General features: G+C 38.5%; 1 protein-coding gene across 1 annotated transcript in view; it reads left to right on the forward strand.

Annotated features, from left to right (window-relative positions):
* The first annotated feature begins 487 nt into the window (after positions 1–487).
* The window catches only part of LOC122916707 (S-formylglutathione hydrolase-like), a 28,475-nt gene continuing 16,119 nt past the window's right edge, over positions 488–12,843 (forward strand). The window contains 2 exon segments of the mRNA XM_044264133.1: positions 488–640; positions 8,001–8,156. Of these exon segments, the coding sequence (XP_044120068.1) occupies positions 488–640; positions 8,001–8,156 (309 nt within the window).

Genomic DNA, 12,843 nt, shown 5'->3' on the forward strand with positions numbered 1-12,843 from the left:
TGGTCTGGAGTTCACGACTCACTTTTTTTTTTTTTTTTTTTCACTACTCACTTTTGATGACCAGAACACAGCAGAGGCGATGATGGGTCATTTCCGAGATGAGCTTCTAAAAAGATTGCTGCCTCTGTCAGGGCTTTCAGAACAACAGGACTTGGCAAAGCAGAAGGGGGAACAGAAGTGTTGTTGAGGATTTTGGAGAGAACACCTGGGTGCATGTGGTGCCCTGTCGTAAGATGCTAAAGATCGGATTAAAAACCAGTTTAGGGAGGGCAGTGTTCTTAATCGTGATTTCTGATTTGGATGTTGGGAAGTCACGTGACCTCCAAATAAAAATGCCTGCTAGGTAGGACAGACTTAGGTGAGCAGCTCAGAATACCAGTGGGGGAGCTTTCAGCACATGGATGTTGTTTAATCATGAGCCAGCACGGAAGGTCACGGGCGAGTTCAGACGGAGCAAAAGCGAGGGCCTGGGATTGAGCTCCTAGTCATGTCGGCTTTAAGAGACTGTATTGAGGAAGAAGAGCAAGTTAATCAGGCAGAAGAGAGTGAGAAACAACTGTTAGAGAAGGTGGAGGAGGTCTGGGCCTGTACATGGTTGGGGGAAAGAGACGGATGTTCCTTAAGAAGATTGGAAGGGGAGGTGAACCATGAGAGACTATGGACTCTGAAAAACACTCTGAGGGTTTTGAAGGGGTGGGGGGGTGGGAGGTTGGGTAACCAGGTAGTGGGTATTAGAGACGGCACGGATTGCATGGAGCACTGGGTGTGGTGCAAAAACAATGAATACTGCCACACTGAAAATAAATTAAGAAAAAAAAAAGACGGGAGCGCTCCACTTGGTCGGAGGCCGCTGAGAGGACAAGGGGGTTCAGGAATGGGAGCGCTGTCTGATCTGGCCATAGGCTGGTTGCTGGGCACCTGGGCAGGAGGAATTTATTTCAAATTGCAGAGTGAAAGGCAAAGACTGCAGACGATATTTTGTCTTAGGAGATCTATGCATGTATGAAATTTCAGTTCAACTTAATTTGATTCATGGAATCCTCATTTTGGAAATCTGAAGCAGAATGTATTTGGACTGTTAACACCACATTTAAAGTAGCTTTGCAAATTGCTTCCCAAAACTAGCCCCTTTTTTGGCCATGTGATTAAACGATCAGAAAATGAATGCAGTCAAGTTGTCCTTCACCTATCCTAGCAGTAATTGCTGGTCACACACACACATTATGACGGTGCTTCTTTATATTCTTGAATTCAGCCATCTTGAATAGATTCAGATGCTAGATGCATCTTCTCGCATCTTCTGTAAAAGTGCAGTACTCTTAAATTGACTCTGCTAGGTAAATAAAGGCTCAGAAAGTGTGTACTAATGTCAACACTGCGTGGAAAGGAATTTTCCAGTTTTGAAAACTATACTACCTCAGGGAAAGAGAAGCCTTCATTTAGCCCCTCAGCCACTCAGCAGCTCAGTGGCACAAAATAACACTAGGAAAATTACACTGCACACTGAGTGAGTATGACGTGGTCAATTTATTCATAGTCTATTTTTGCAGTGATCTCTCTGAGCTATGCCAGGATTAATAAATGTGGTTTATGCATAACCATGATGCTCTCAGGAGACTTAATTTAATAAAAATATAAACCCACAGATAAGTCTTATTTTTGTAATGTTCTGGTAATCACAGGATTAGGGTAGGCAAACCAACAGGGCTTCTGGCTCTTTCTCAAAGCCTGGCTGTGTGGCCTCTGGACCAGACTTAGGGGTTGCTTTAGGTTAGCCCAGGGCAAGGGGCTGGACTGAACTGTGCTGACGAGGGACAGTCCTAGAGATTTTGAGCTGTGAGTTACACACGCCTTTCTGCAGGATTACAATGTGTACTTAAGAAGACATCTTCTATCTTCCTGAGCAAAATTAGATTTTTGAGATTTTCTTGGGCATTTACAATAGTATAATAAGACAGTTTTGATTGTGTCTCTCTGGATTAGGAAATATTTGAGAACTGATGTGATTTTTAGGCACTCTCTGTTCTCTGACATTTTCTTCTGAGAAATCTTTTTCTGATTACTTCAGCCATTCACTTTTAAAAAGTAATAGGAAAACAGTCGTAAAATGCCGAGAATAAAAACAACAGCCAAGCACTTTAGGGTCAAGCCCAGACTTAGAAAACAAACATCATTGTCATGTTTGTGCATTTATATCTCAATTCATTTCATATTAAATATATAGAAAATATATGTTAAATAAAATTTGAAGCACACAGCACATTGTTTCTTGTACATTTCTACCATCATTGATTATTACAACTTTAATTGTTAATGTACAGATACACTGTTGTCTGTGTAACCATTCACCTGTTTTAGTTATTTCCAACTTTTACCTATTAGGAATAAAATGTCAGTATCTCATCCATTCCATTTCACGTGATGCTCTAATTGTGAATTATTAGATCTAATTCAGATCATTATAGAAATGGAATTACTGAATCAATGTGTGTGAGTACTTATGGGGCCCTGGGTGTGTGTTTTCAAATTTCCTTCCAGATATTTTCCCCTATGTGCAGTCTGTCATGGCTTTCTCATTTCTCAGCTCTTCATGGTTATTTGATGGTTAAAAAAGATATCTTGTGTTATTTTATTGTTATTGTGAAGTGTAACCTTATGCGATACGTATTGTCATTAATACTTCTTCTCTTGTAAATTATATGAATTTGTTTCTAGTTTATTTTTTCTGTAGGATGTTTGTCTGTTTCTTATTTAATTTACAAGGTATTTATGCATTAAGAACTTTAACTGTTAAACACACTGCTAAATTTTCCCTCATTTGTTCAGTTTGCTTTTTTATGACTAAAAAACAAGATTTTAATTTTTATAAATCCTAATCTATCAGATTTTTCTTATAACTTCTTTCCCACCTCTGTTTTTTAAAAATTATTTTTATTAGCATATAATGTATTATTTGCTCCAGGGGTACAGGTCTGTGAATCATCAGGCTTACACATTTCACAGCACTCACCGTAGCGCATACACTCCCAATGTCCATAACCCCACCACCCTCTCCCTACCCCTCCACCCCCCAGCAACCCCGAGTTTGTTTTGTGAGATTAAGAGTCTCTTATAGTTTGTCTCCTTCCCGATCCCATCTTGTTTCATTTTTTCCTTCCCTATCCCCAAGCCCCCTGCTCTGCCTCTCAACTTCCTCATATCAGAGAAATCATATGATAACTGTCTTTCTCTGATGAACTTACTTCACTCAGCATAATACCCTCTAGTTCCATCCACATCATTGCAAATCCACCTCTGTTTTATGGTCATAAAAGCTCTCTGGATCCCAAGAAAAGATTACGTCTATGTTCTCTTCTAGACTGTCTAGGAGTTGATTATTTTTATAATGAATTTTTTTAGTCAGAATTATTATATCATAGAAAGTAGAAATATGGCATTCTTTCCTAAAGCACCAATTGTTCTACCACTATTTCTTGAATAATCTTTTATTTATCCCATTTATCTGAAATTCTATCTTTTTAGAATATTCTGTCCTCCAGGACAATACTAAGGTAGGCCAGGGAGAGGGAAAAGGAATTACTCTGAGTGACAACTAAGATGACTGCTTAGAGTGGAATATTAAAACATATTCTGGAGTTATGTTGGAGCAGACTGGCATGCCATGATTGACTACTGATTTCTCCCATGACACACAAATGGGAGGGTAATATCAAATATTCTGTATATTTGTACATTGTGTTGCATTAATATATGTTTTTTCTTGACCCCCTGTTATACACTGTAGCTTAATACATCAAATTATATAGCCCCAATATACATAAAGGAAATATGTATAGAATTGCTAGGAGATTTTGGCAAATCTATAGCCGCTGGAGAAGATTTTAACATATCTCTATAATTGATAGTCCAACTGGAAAGTGGTAGGTTTTCCCCCAGCCTTATTGAGGTTTATTTGACAAATTTTTAAGATATTTTGATGATTCAATTCATATATATATATATAAATATATATTAATTCATATTCATATCAATATATATGAATTGAATCATTTATATATATAAATTTATATTTATATATCATATAATATGTAATATTATATAATATATATCTATATATAAATATATATATTGAATCATCAAAATATCTTAAAATAATTATATTATATAATATATATTTATATATAAATATATATATAGTGAAATGATTCCAACAATCAAGCTAAATAGTACATTCATCAGCTCACATAGTTATGTTCTTTTGGTGAAAATGTATAAGATCTGTGGTCTTAGTAAATCTAAGGTATAGTATACAGTGTTATTAAGTGCAGTCACTGTGGTGTATATTAGGTCTTCAGAACTTATTCATCATATAACTGGAAGTTTGTACCCTTTTACCAACCTCTCCTCGTTTCCACCACCTTATAGTTTCCCAGACAAACATTGGTCTATTCTTAGTTTCTTTGAGTGTGACTTTTTTTTTTTTTTTAGATCCTGCAGAGAAGTTATACTGTACCATAATGTGTGGCTTCTCTCATTTTGCGTAATGTCTTCCAGGTTCATCCATGTTGTCACGAATGGATTTCCTTTTTTTTTTAAAGACTGAATAGTGTTCCACTGTATGTATATGCCACATTTTCTTTACCCACCCATCCATTAATGGATACTTAGGTGGTTTCTTTATCTTGGGTTATGAGTAGTGCTGCAGTGGATATGGGAGTTCAGATGTCTATTTCATAATGATTTTGTTTTCTTTGAATAAATACCAAAAGGTGGCATTGCTGGCTTCTAAGTTCTGTTTCTAATTTCTTGAGGAACTTCCATACTGTTTTTCATAATGGCTCTATCAGTTCATGTTCCCACCAAAAGCATTCAAGCATTTCCTTTTCTCCACATCTTTCCCAACACTTGTCATCTCTTGGATTTTTTATGATAACCATTCTAATAGGTGTGAGGTGGTGTTTGGTTGTGCTTTTGATTTGCATTTCCCTGATGATTAGTGATATTGAGTACCTTTTAATGTACCTGTGGGCCATTTGTATGTCTTCTTTGGAAAAATGATATTCAGCCCCTAGCCCATTTTTTAATTGGATTGTTTGTTTTTGCTATTGAGTTGTATGAGTTCCTCATATACTTTGGATATCAGTCCCTAATCAGATATATGATTTGTGGTTATTTTCTCCTATCCCATAAATTGCTTTTTCATTTTGTTGATGGTTTCCTTTGCTGTGCAGAAGCTTTTTAATTTAATATAGTCCCACTTTTTTATTTTTCTTTTGTTGCCTTTGCTTTTTGGTGTCATATCCAAACAATTATTGCCAAGACTGATGTCAAAGAGCTGTTCTGCTGTGTTCTCTTTTAGGAGTTTTATAATTTCAGGTCTTATGTTTAAGTCTTAAATCCATTTTGAGTTGATTTTTGTGTATGGTATAAGATAGGGGTCCAATTTCATTCTGTTGCATATGGATATCCTGTTTTCCCAACAACATTTATTAAAGTGCTATCTTTTCTCCATTGTGTATTCATAGTGCCTTTATGGAAAATTAGTTGAACTAATATGCCTGGATTTATTTCTGAGTTCCCTATTCTGTTCCATTGATCTCTGTTTGGCACATATTAGGCACTCAATAAAAACATGTTAAACAAATGAACCAGGGGCTAAGATTCTAACAACCATGCCAGTTTTGCCTGACAACGTTATAATATGTGATTGTTAAATATGGTGCTTTGCCCCATAATATTTTTTAGTAAAGTGTTTAAAACCAAATAAGACAAATACAACGATGATTACCTCTCTTGTTACAGAAATATGAATATTTATTTTGTCCTTTTCTACTTTCTAAATGCTATAATGAATATTGTTATCCACAATGCATTGTTACGAGTATAACCCTCCCAAGAACTTGGAAAAAAGAGTAAAATACACCTGCTATTAGAGTTAAGTTCTGATGTTCATGCATAATGGGTCAGTACACAGACACAAAACACCATGAAAGAAGATAAAGTGGCTTCCAGGCTGTAAGGGCTTGGGTAAAACCTGTTTGAATACATTCCATCCTTAATGGAAGTCATCAGAAAGATAGTTGCTAAACCATGGAAACATGAATACATATCTTCAAAGATTCATATGCATTCTATCCATCCCAATAACATCCCAAGGAAACTGAGTTTTAGCAATCAAGTTTCAATTTCTCTTAGAATTATTCTTTGTAGGGGCACCTGGGTGGCTCAGTGGGTTAAAGCCTCTGCCTTCAGCTCAGGTCATGATCCCAGGGTCCTGGGATCAAGCCCCATATCGGGCTCTCTGCTCTGCAGGGAGCCTGCTTCCTCCTCTCTCTCTGTCTCTCTCTGCCTGCCTCTCTGCCCTACTTGTGATCTCTGTCTGTCAAATAAATAAATAAAATCTTAAAAAAAAAAGAATTATCCTTTGTAAGACAATATTAAGAGCTAACTCTGCTTGAGGGCTCACTCTGTGCCAGTTACTGTTCCAGGTGCTTTATATCTATTAATTTATTTAATCCTCACTAGAATGCTGGGAGGCAGGCCCTTTCACTTTTCCCATTTTATAAAGAATCCTGTTTGGTAACTTGCTTACACTCACGTAGTTACTAAAGAGGCAGAGGCAGGATTTCTGAATCTAGCACCTGTGCCCTTCGCCATTACCCTGCGTACCTTCTGGGTGAGCTTTTCTCATTTGTTCATGTAACATGTGTGTCCTGAATGTTTGCAGATAGATGTGCCAGGCACTTGGCCAGCCCCGAGAAGCCAGCAGGACTCCAAACACACGTGGTTCCTGCTCTCCTAGTGCTTACAGTCTAGAGGCAGACGGACCTTAGATAAGAATCTCAGCATTGAGGGAAGTGCTATAAAGAGAAATTATGGAGTGCTCTGGAGTGTCCAGTGGGGACCCTTTCTTAGACAAGAAGACCAAAAAAGGCATCTCTAAGAAAGTGATAATTGAGCTGAGATTAGATGGATTAGTAGAAGTTAGTGAAGAATGGGGAGAGAATGTACCAGGCTTCAGGACGAGTTTGGCAGAGTGTTTCTAATCCCTTGAACAGGACCTCAGAGGGAGATGGACACATCGAGCTCTCAGTGCCATTAAAAATAGATTTCTCTGTGTCCCCTTGTCCTGACTTTATGTTCATTAAACAATCTTATTATACTTTGGTTCACACATGCTTTCATAATAACAAGAGAATGCAATGATTGTGCAGAGTTGTAGTATTTTTGTTATTAGGAGAGTCCCTTCTCCTCCCAAATTAATAAAGCCACATTTATATCAATCTCCAGTACATTATCTTCTTCCCGAATTTATCAACCTCAGGCTCTGGGCTTTCACAGCAGAACACCAGATCCTCCGATGGAATGACCTGGAGTCCAGCTTGAGTTCCCCAGCAACTCCAATCTGCCTTTCCTTTGACAACCTGCTAATATCCAGTCTTTCTCGTCCATGAAGTTTCATTTATATGTGCTACTCAGTAAAGTAGAGAGAGATGAATGGTTAGGGAAAAAATAAAAAAAGACTACATGTAGCAAGCACATTCCGTGATTGTTCTGATTAGTTTTACTGAAAAGAAAGTCCCATCTGGGAAAGCATCTGTATGAAATCATGTTTGAATATTGAGGGAGTAAAACAGACACCATCTTGTCTTAGCCGTCATGTGCTGAGTGAGTAATGCTGGTGTTCTTTTATGAGATTGTTGCAGTATAAGACTGTAGTAAATGGTACTAGTAAGTGTTTCCCCACGACAAGCATGGAAACGAGACTTACTCATAATATTTATTTCTTCTCCGGAGTGCCTTTGCAGACCTGGAACATCTGAACTAACAAAAGGCCTCCGACTTATAATATAACACAGCTGCTCTGAGGATTGCGTGCGTGCAAATGTGTGTGCAGCGGGAGGGGATTTCCTTGTATTTATTCATTTATGTGCCCTCTGGAGAAGGGGCAAGTTTAGTCCAACTGGAATTCTAAGTGTCTTTTACTGGGCATTTGTTAGATGGGAAAAGTTGGCTCATGTCGAAAGGATCTTCCAGGCAGTGTGCAGCTGAGAGCCATAAAACACAAGACTGTATATTGTTTGGGAGCCGTGGCACTAATGGGTGGCATTTTCACAGTGAACAATTCATTTTTCTACCAGTGCAGAATAGTGCAGGTATTATAAAGAACTGGGGTTGTATAGAAGCTACTATCAAAAGCTATGTTTTATAATTATTTGCTATTAATAACTATTTACAATCACTAAATTAACCCTTAACACATGCACTGTGCTTTTAACAGAACATAAACAAAAATGGTTATCAATTCCAATAATCCAGCTCGCTCTTTATTCTTCCCATTTGTCCTCCTATATTGGCCGAACAAAGGATGAGCGATCGCTCATCCTTTATGTTACCAATGTAGAAACTCTCTAGAGGTTCTAAGGAAACCTTTCTTCCTGACTCTTCTCTTTTCCAAACCTGTTCATTCTTTTAACCAACTGAATTTGACCCTGGGAATACAGGGACAGGCCCTCTCTATCAGGGAGCTCACAGTCTGGCTGCGGAGGTGGGTGAATACATCAAAAATTAAAATAGCATGGATAAGTGCGAGAGAGGCCTGTTTAGAGCACTCTGGGGGGCACTCTAGGCACTTATGGGGGGATCCAGCAATGGGGAGGGGCAGTCTGAGGTGACCCTCCCCCCCACACACACACACTGAGAAGGTAGCGTTTGAGCTGAGCAGTTGTTAGCTAGGTAGGTGTGAGGACAGGGAGAGAAACGAAGCTCACAGGAATTAACCTCTCCAAGAGGTGGGGATATGAGAGAAATGTGCTATTTCCCTTCTTGCCAAATTCATTTTTGCCTCCTACCTGTCAATGGTGAAAGAGAGAAAGAGACAAGAATTCAAAGGAGGAGGTTAAAAAAAATACATAAAAAAAGAAGATTGCAGGTCACATTGCCATCTGTGGGACAAGTTGGCTACTTGACAACAGATGTCTAGCATTTCCCTTCCCAGTAACTAGTGGAATCAACCAAGGAATGGAGAAACAACTGCATTCATCATATAAGAAACTAGCAACGGTGCCGTCCAAATGCTAGAATTTCTGTCATTAAAGGGCACATGAGACCTGTTTAAAGAAGATTAATCAGGATTGACTTGCAAATCATTTGCCTTAGCGATTAGAGCCTTCTGAACATCAAGAAAGCATTGCCCTAGAAATTAGAGCTTTGCAAAAATTAAGAATTATAAACATATGTTAATTTATATGGTCCAAGGCTTGAGTTGGAAATGGACCATCAGCTCCTAGGAAAACCCTCCTCCTAGAAGGCCTTTGGCAGTGGCTGCTTAAAGACTTTGATGGTGTCAGTGTTAGAGGGGAGTCCAATAGGGTTCAAGAGTAACCATCTTGAGAGTTCTGAACCAAGAAAGGCTTTGTCAAGTCACTGGCTGCTAACAATGGCAACATTGGAAAACTTTTGCCAAGACTCAGGCCACTAACTGTTCAGAGTGCTAAATTAGGAGCAGGCAGAAGTGGGGAATAGTTTCCGGTAAGTGACACGACTTATGCATGGATTTCCATAGCTGAGGCCACACCAGAAGTGAGATCCAGACATACAGGATGAGGTATTTGATATGTAACTCTGGAGAGACACAGATGAGAAACCCCAGAAATGAGATTTACCTGCCAGGACTGCCCACTACCTCAGATCCCTCTGCATTCTTAGTTGATCCCAAACTCCATTTAGGCTACTGTATCAAGGAGCTGGAGCTCAGCCTTACTTGGGGGAAATCCAAGAGAGTCCATCCAAGCACCCAGTTTCTTAGAGGTATACCAGATGCTTATCAAAAGAACAAATAAACAGAAGATATTTCTCTCACCGAAAGTAGAAAAACAAAACAAAACCAAAACCAGACCTTAAGAAATATCCTTTTCAAAACAAAGTATTGCAGAAAGAGAAAGAGGTTTTTATTATAAGTAACAATTTTATTATGTAAGTAACAAATATTCACAATGTTTAAATTTTAGGTATAGAACTACATTGTTGATATGTTTATGTGTGTATGTGGGAGGTGCTATTTTTTCTTTTTTCTTTCTTCTTTTTTTTTTCCTCTGCTCCCCAACATGTAGACTTTCTCCCTTCCTACTCTTCAGGACTTACTAAGGAGTCAAGGCACTCCTTACATTAAAGAAGTACAAGTTTTCAGCTTCTTGACCCTTGCCTCCAGAGAAGGTGGGCACACGCACAGGACCAGCCAATCAGATGCTCCAAACCAGGAACTTGAGTCTTGAGTGAGTCAGATAGGAGCCAATGGTAATTTTGAATGTTGTTCACCGGCAGGGGACATGGAGGCAGCAGAGTCCAGCCATAAGTGCTTGCCAAGATGTCTGCAGAGCCCAGTGACTCCTCGGCCCTTGCTTTGACATAGTGCCTCCCGCCTAGCTTTTTTTCGATTTTTATCCCCTTTTCAAGGTTGGTTCGCCAGCCTTCCTGTTGATTCTGTGAGCTTCATGGTACTCTTCCTGTGATTCCTTTTCCCCCTAAATTAGGCAGAGGTGGTAGTCATTGGTGGTATTCATCTAATACAACAGATCAGGATTTTTTTTTTTTTTTTTTAAGTCTTGCCTGATAAAGAGATAATTTTGCATGCTCTTGTGGGCATTTAGAGTTTTCACAGATATAAAATGTGAAGCCTTCTTGTCATAACCCATGAAAGTTTAGTGCTGGGATTACCCCCAAGGTTGTGTCCTACTCGTTGGTGTTCAGCCACACTGCTCTGTTCATGCCTGTTCCGATTGATGTCTGGCTACCCCAAAACAGATAACCTAGATCCACAGGTCATCTGTTTTCCCAACATACTCCTTACTATCAACCACCTTCTGCATTCTTAGCTGATGCTATATTCCTCTTACCTGATCAAAATCCCTAGTTTTGTTTTGTTTTTGTTTTTGTTTTTTATTATCATGACTTAAATGGTAGGCCCTCTGGTATACCTTACAGCTCAATCAGGTTAAAAATGTGACCAAATTAATGGTTAGGGACAAACAGGTCCAAATTCTCTTTTTGAATATCAGCCAATCATACCTCTCCCACATGGGTGTCATAAAAGCTTTAGCAAGACCTTCTCATGGCTCAGAGATATGCCTGATTTATGATTTCTTGATAGCACTTAACATTTTACTTGGATTTAGAGATAACTCTAGACACATCAATCAAGCAAGCTGTTTGCAAATCTTTCTTCTCAGCTGTTACTGGTGCCAGATTGTCTAACAAATAGAGGCACAAACAGATGTAATTTGTGACTGGTGGTGACCATTCTCTGTCATGCAACAGGCCAGCTGGTAGCACAATCCACAATACAGTCCCCGGCCTAGCTCACAGATGCCTTTTACACATGGACAGTGCTTAATATCATACTTATAAAATAATAAAAGCTATTGTAAGAAATGGGTTTAAACATTTGCTTGCAAACTTGATAGCTGCAAAATAGTATTTTAGGTTATGTTGTAGATTATAACATGTATTCACATAATCAGATATGCAAAGTAGAACTTTCTTTACATGATTAAAAAATAGGTATATATTGCATGTCTACTATACTTCAATTAAAAATGTAGTTGTGGTAATTGAAAAATAGAACTTTAGCAAAAGAATCAACAGGGTATGTAATTGATAGAGACATGATAGTACTAATATGTGGGTGAAGACATGCATATATATATGCACATTTGCATAAATACATATGTATACATACACACATAAGTAGGTGGTATATGATAAAATTATAGCAATTTTGTGAAAAAAAGGAAATTTATTTATTTATATTTTTTTAGAGAGAGCGAGCACGCTCACATGCATGAGCAGGGGGGAGGGGCAGAGGCAAAGGGAGAAGCAGACTCCCTGCTGAGCAGGGAGTCCCACATAGGTCTTGATCCTGGCCAGGATGCTGGGATCATGACGAGCTAAAGGCAGCCATTGAACTGGTGGAGACACCCACGCACCCAAAAAGAAAAATTTAAAAAGTTGTGCCAGGGTGTTTTCTTAATTATTTAGGAAAGAAATCTTCACTTCTCATCATGTACATAGGCTAATTTTACATGAATTTAAATAACAAAAAGCCAAACTGTGTATTAGTTGGATGAAAATATAGATAAATTCTGAATGATCTTAGCATAGGAAAAGATTTTCTAAGGACAAAAGCAATCTAAGGAATAAAAAAAAAAAGCAGCAATAAATTTGACTTCACAAAAATTAAAATATTTTGTATTCTAAAAAGCACATCAAGAAGAAAACACCAAATTATTGAAATGCAAATTGTCCAGTAAATATTACCTCTCTACTCTGCCCAACTTCTGCACCTATTGAAGAATAAAAGAGGTCATCAGTCAAAAGGGGCCCAAATACCATCTTTTTGTTATTATTAAGCTGGTGTTGGAGAATGTTGCCAGACAGTGATTGGCAGTGTACTAGTATAAAGTCCCTGTATTAGGCAAGTATACTCACTCACTCACAGACAACCTTCCACCAGCCTAGACCTTTACATAAAGGGCCTGCCCCCCCCCCCGCCCCCATCAAACTTACAACATAAAGGAGCAGAACAGAACTTGTTCCTTTTGTCTCACTGAGGAGGAAGTTTCCTCCAAAACTCACCAACGGGATCATGGTGCTTCTTTTCCTTCGGAAGAGTGATAACAAGGTCAGAAAATAGCTAGAAAATAGCTAGGAACCGTATGCAAATAGAGTTCACACATAGACATCAGGAATGAGGTAGAACCGTTCTCTCCCTGAGAGAAATCAAGGGTAAATGTTTGTCACTGACATTGCAACTGATTACTAAATATAGTGCATAAAGAGCTTATG

The sequence above is a fragment of the Neovison vison genome, chromosome 9 (assembly GCF_020171115.1).
Source record: "Neovison vison isolate M4711 chromosome 9, ASM_NN_V1, whole genome shotgun sequence".
NCBI lineage: Eukaryota > Metazoa > Chordata > Mammalia > Carnivora > Mustelidae > Neogale > Neogale vison.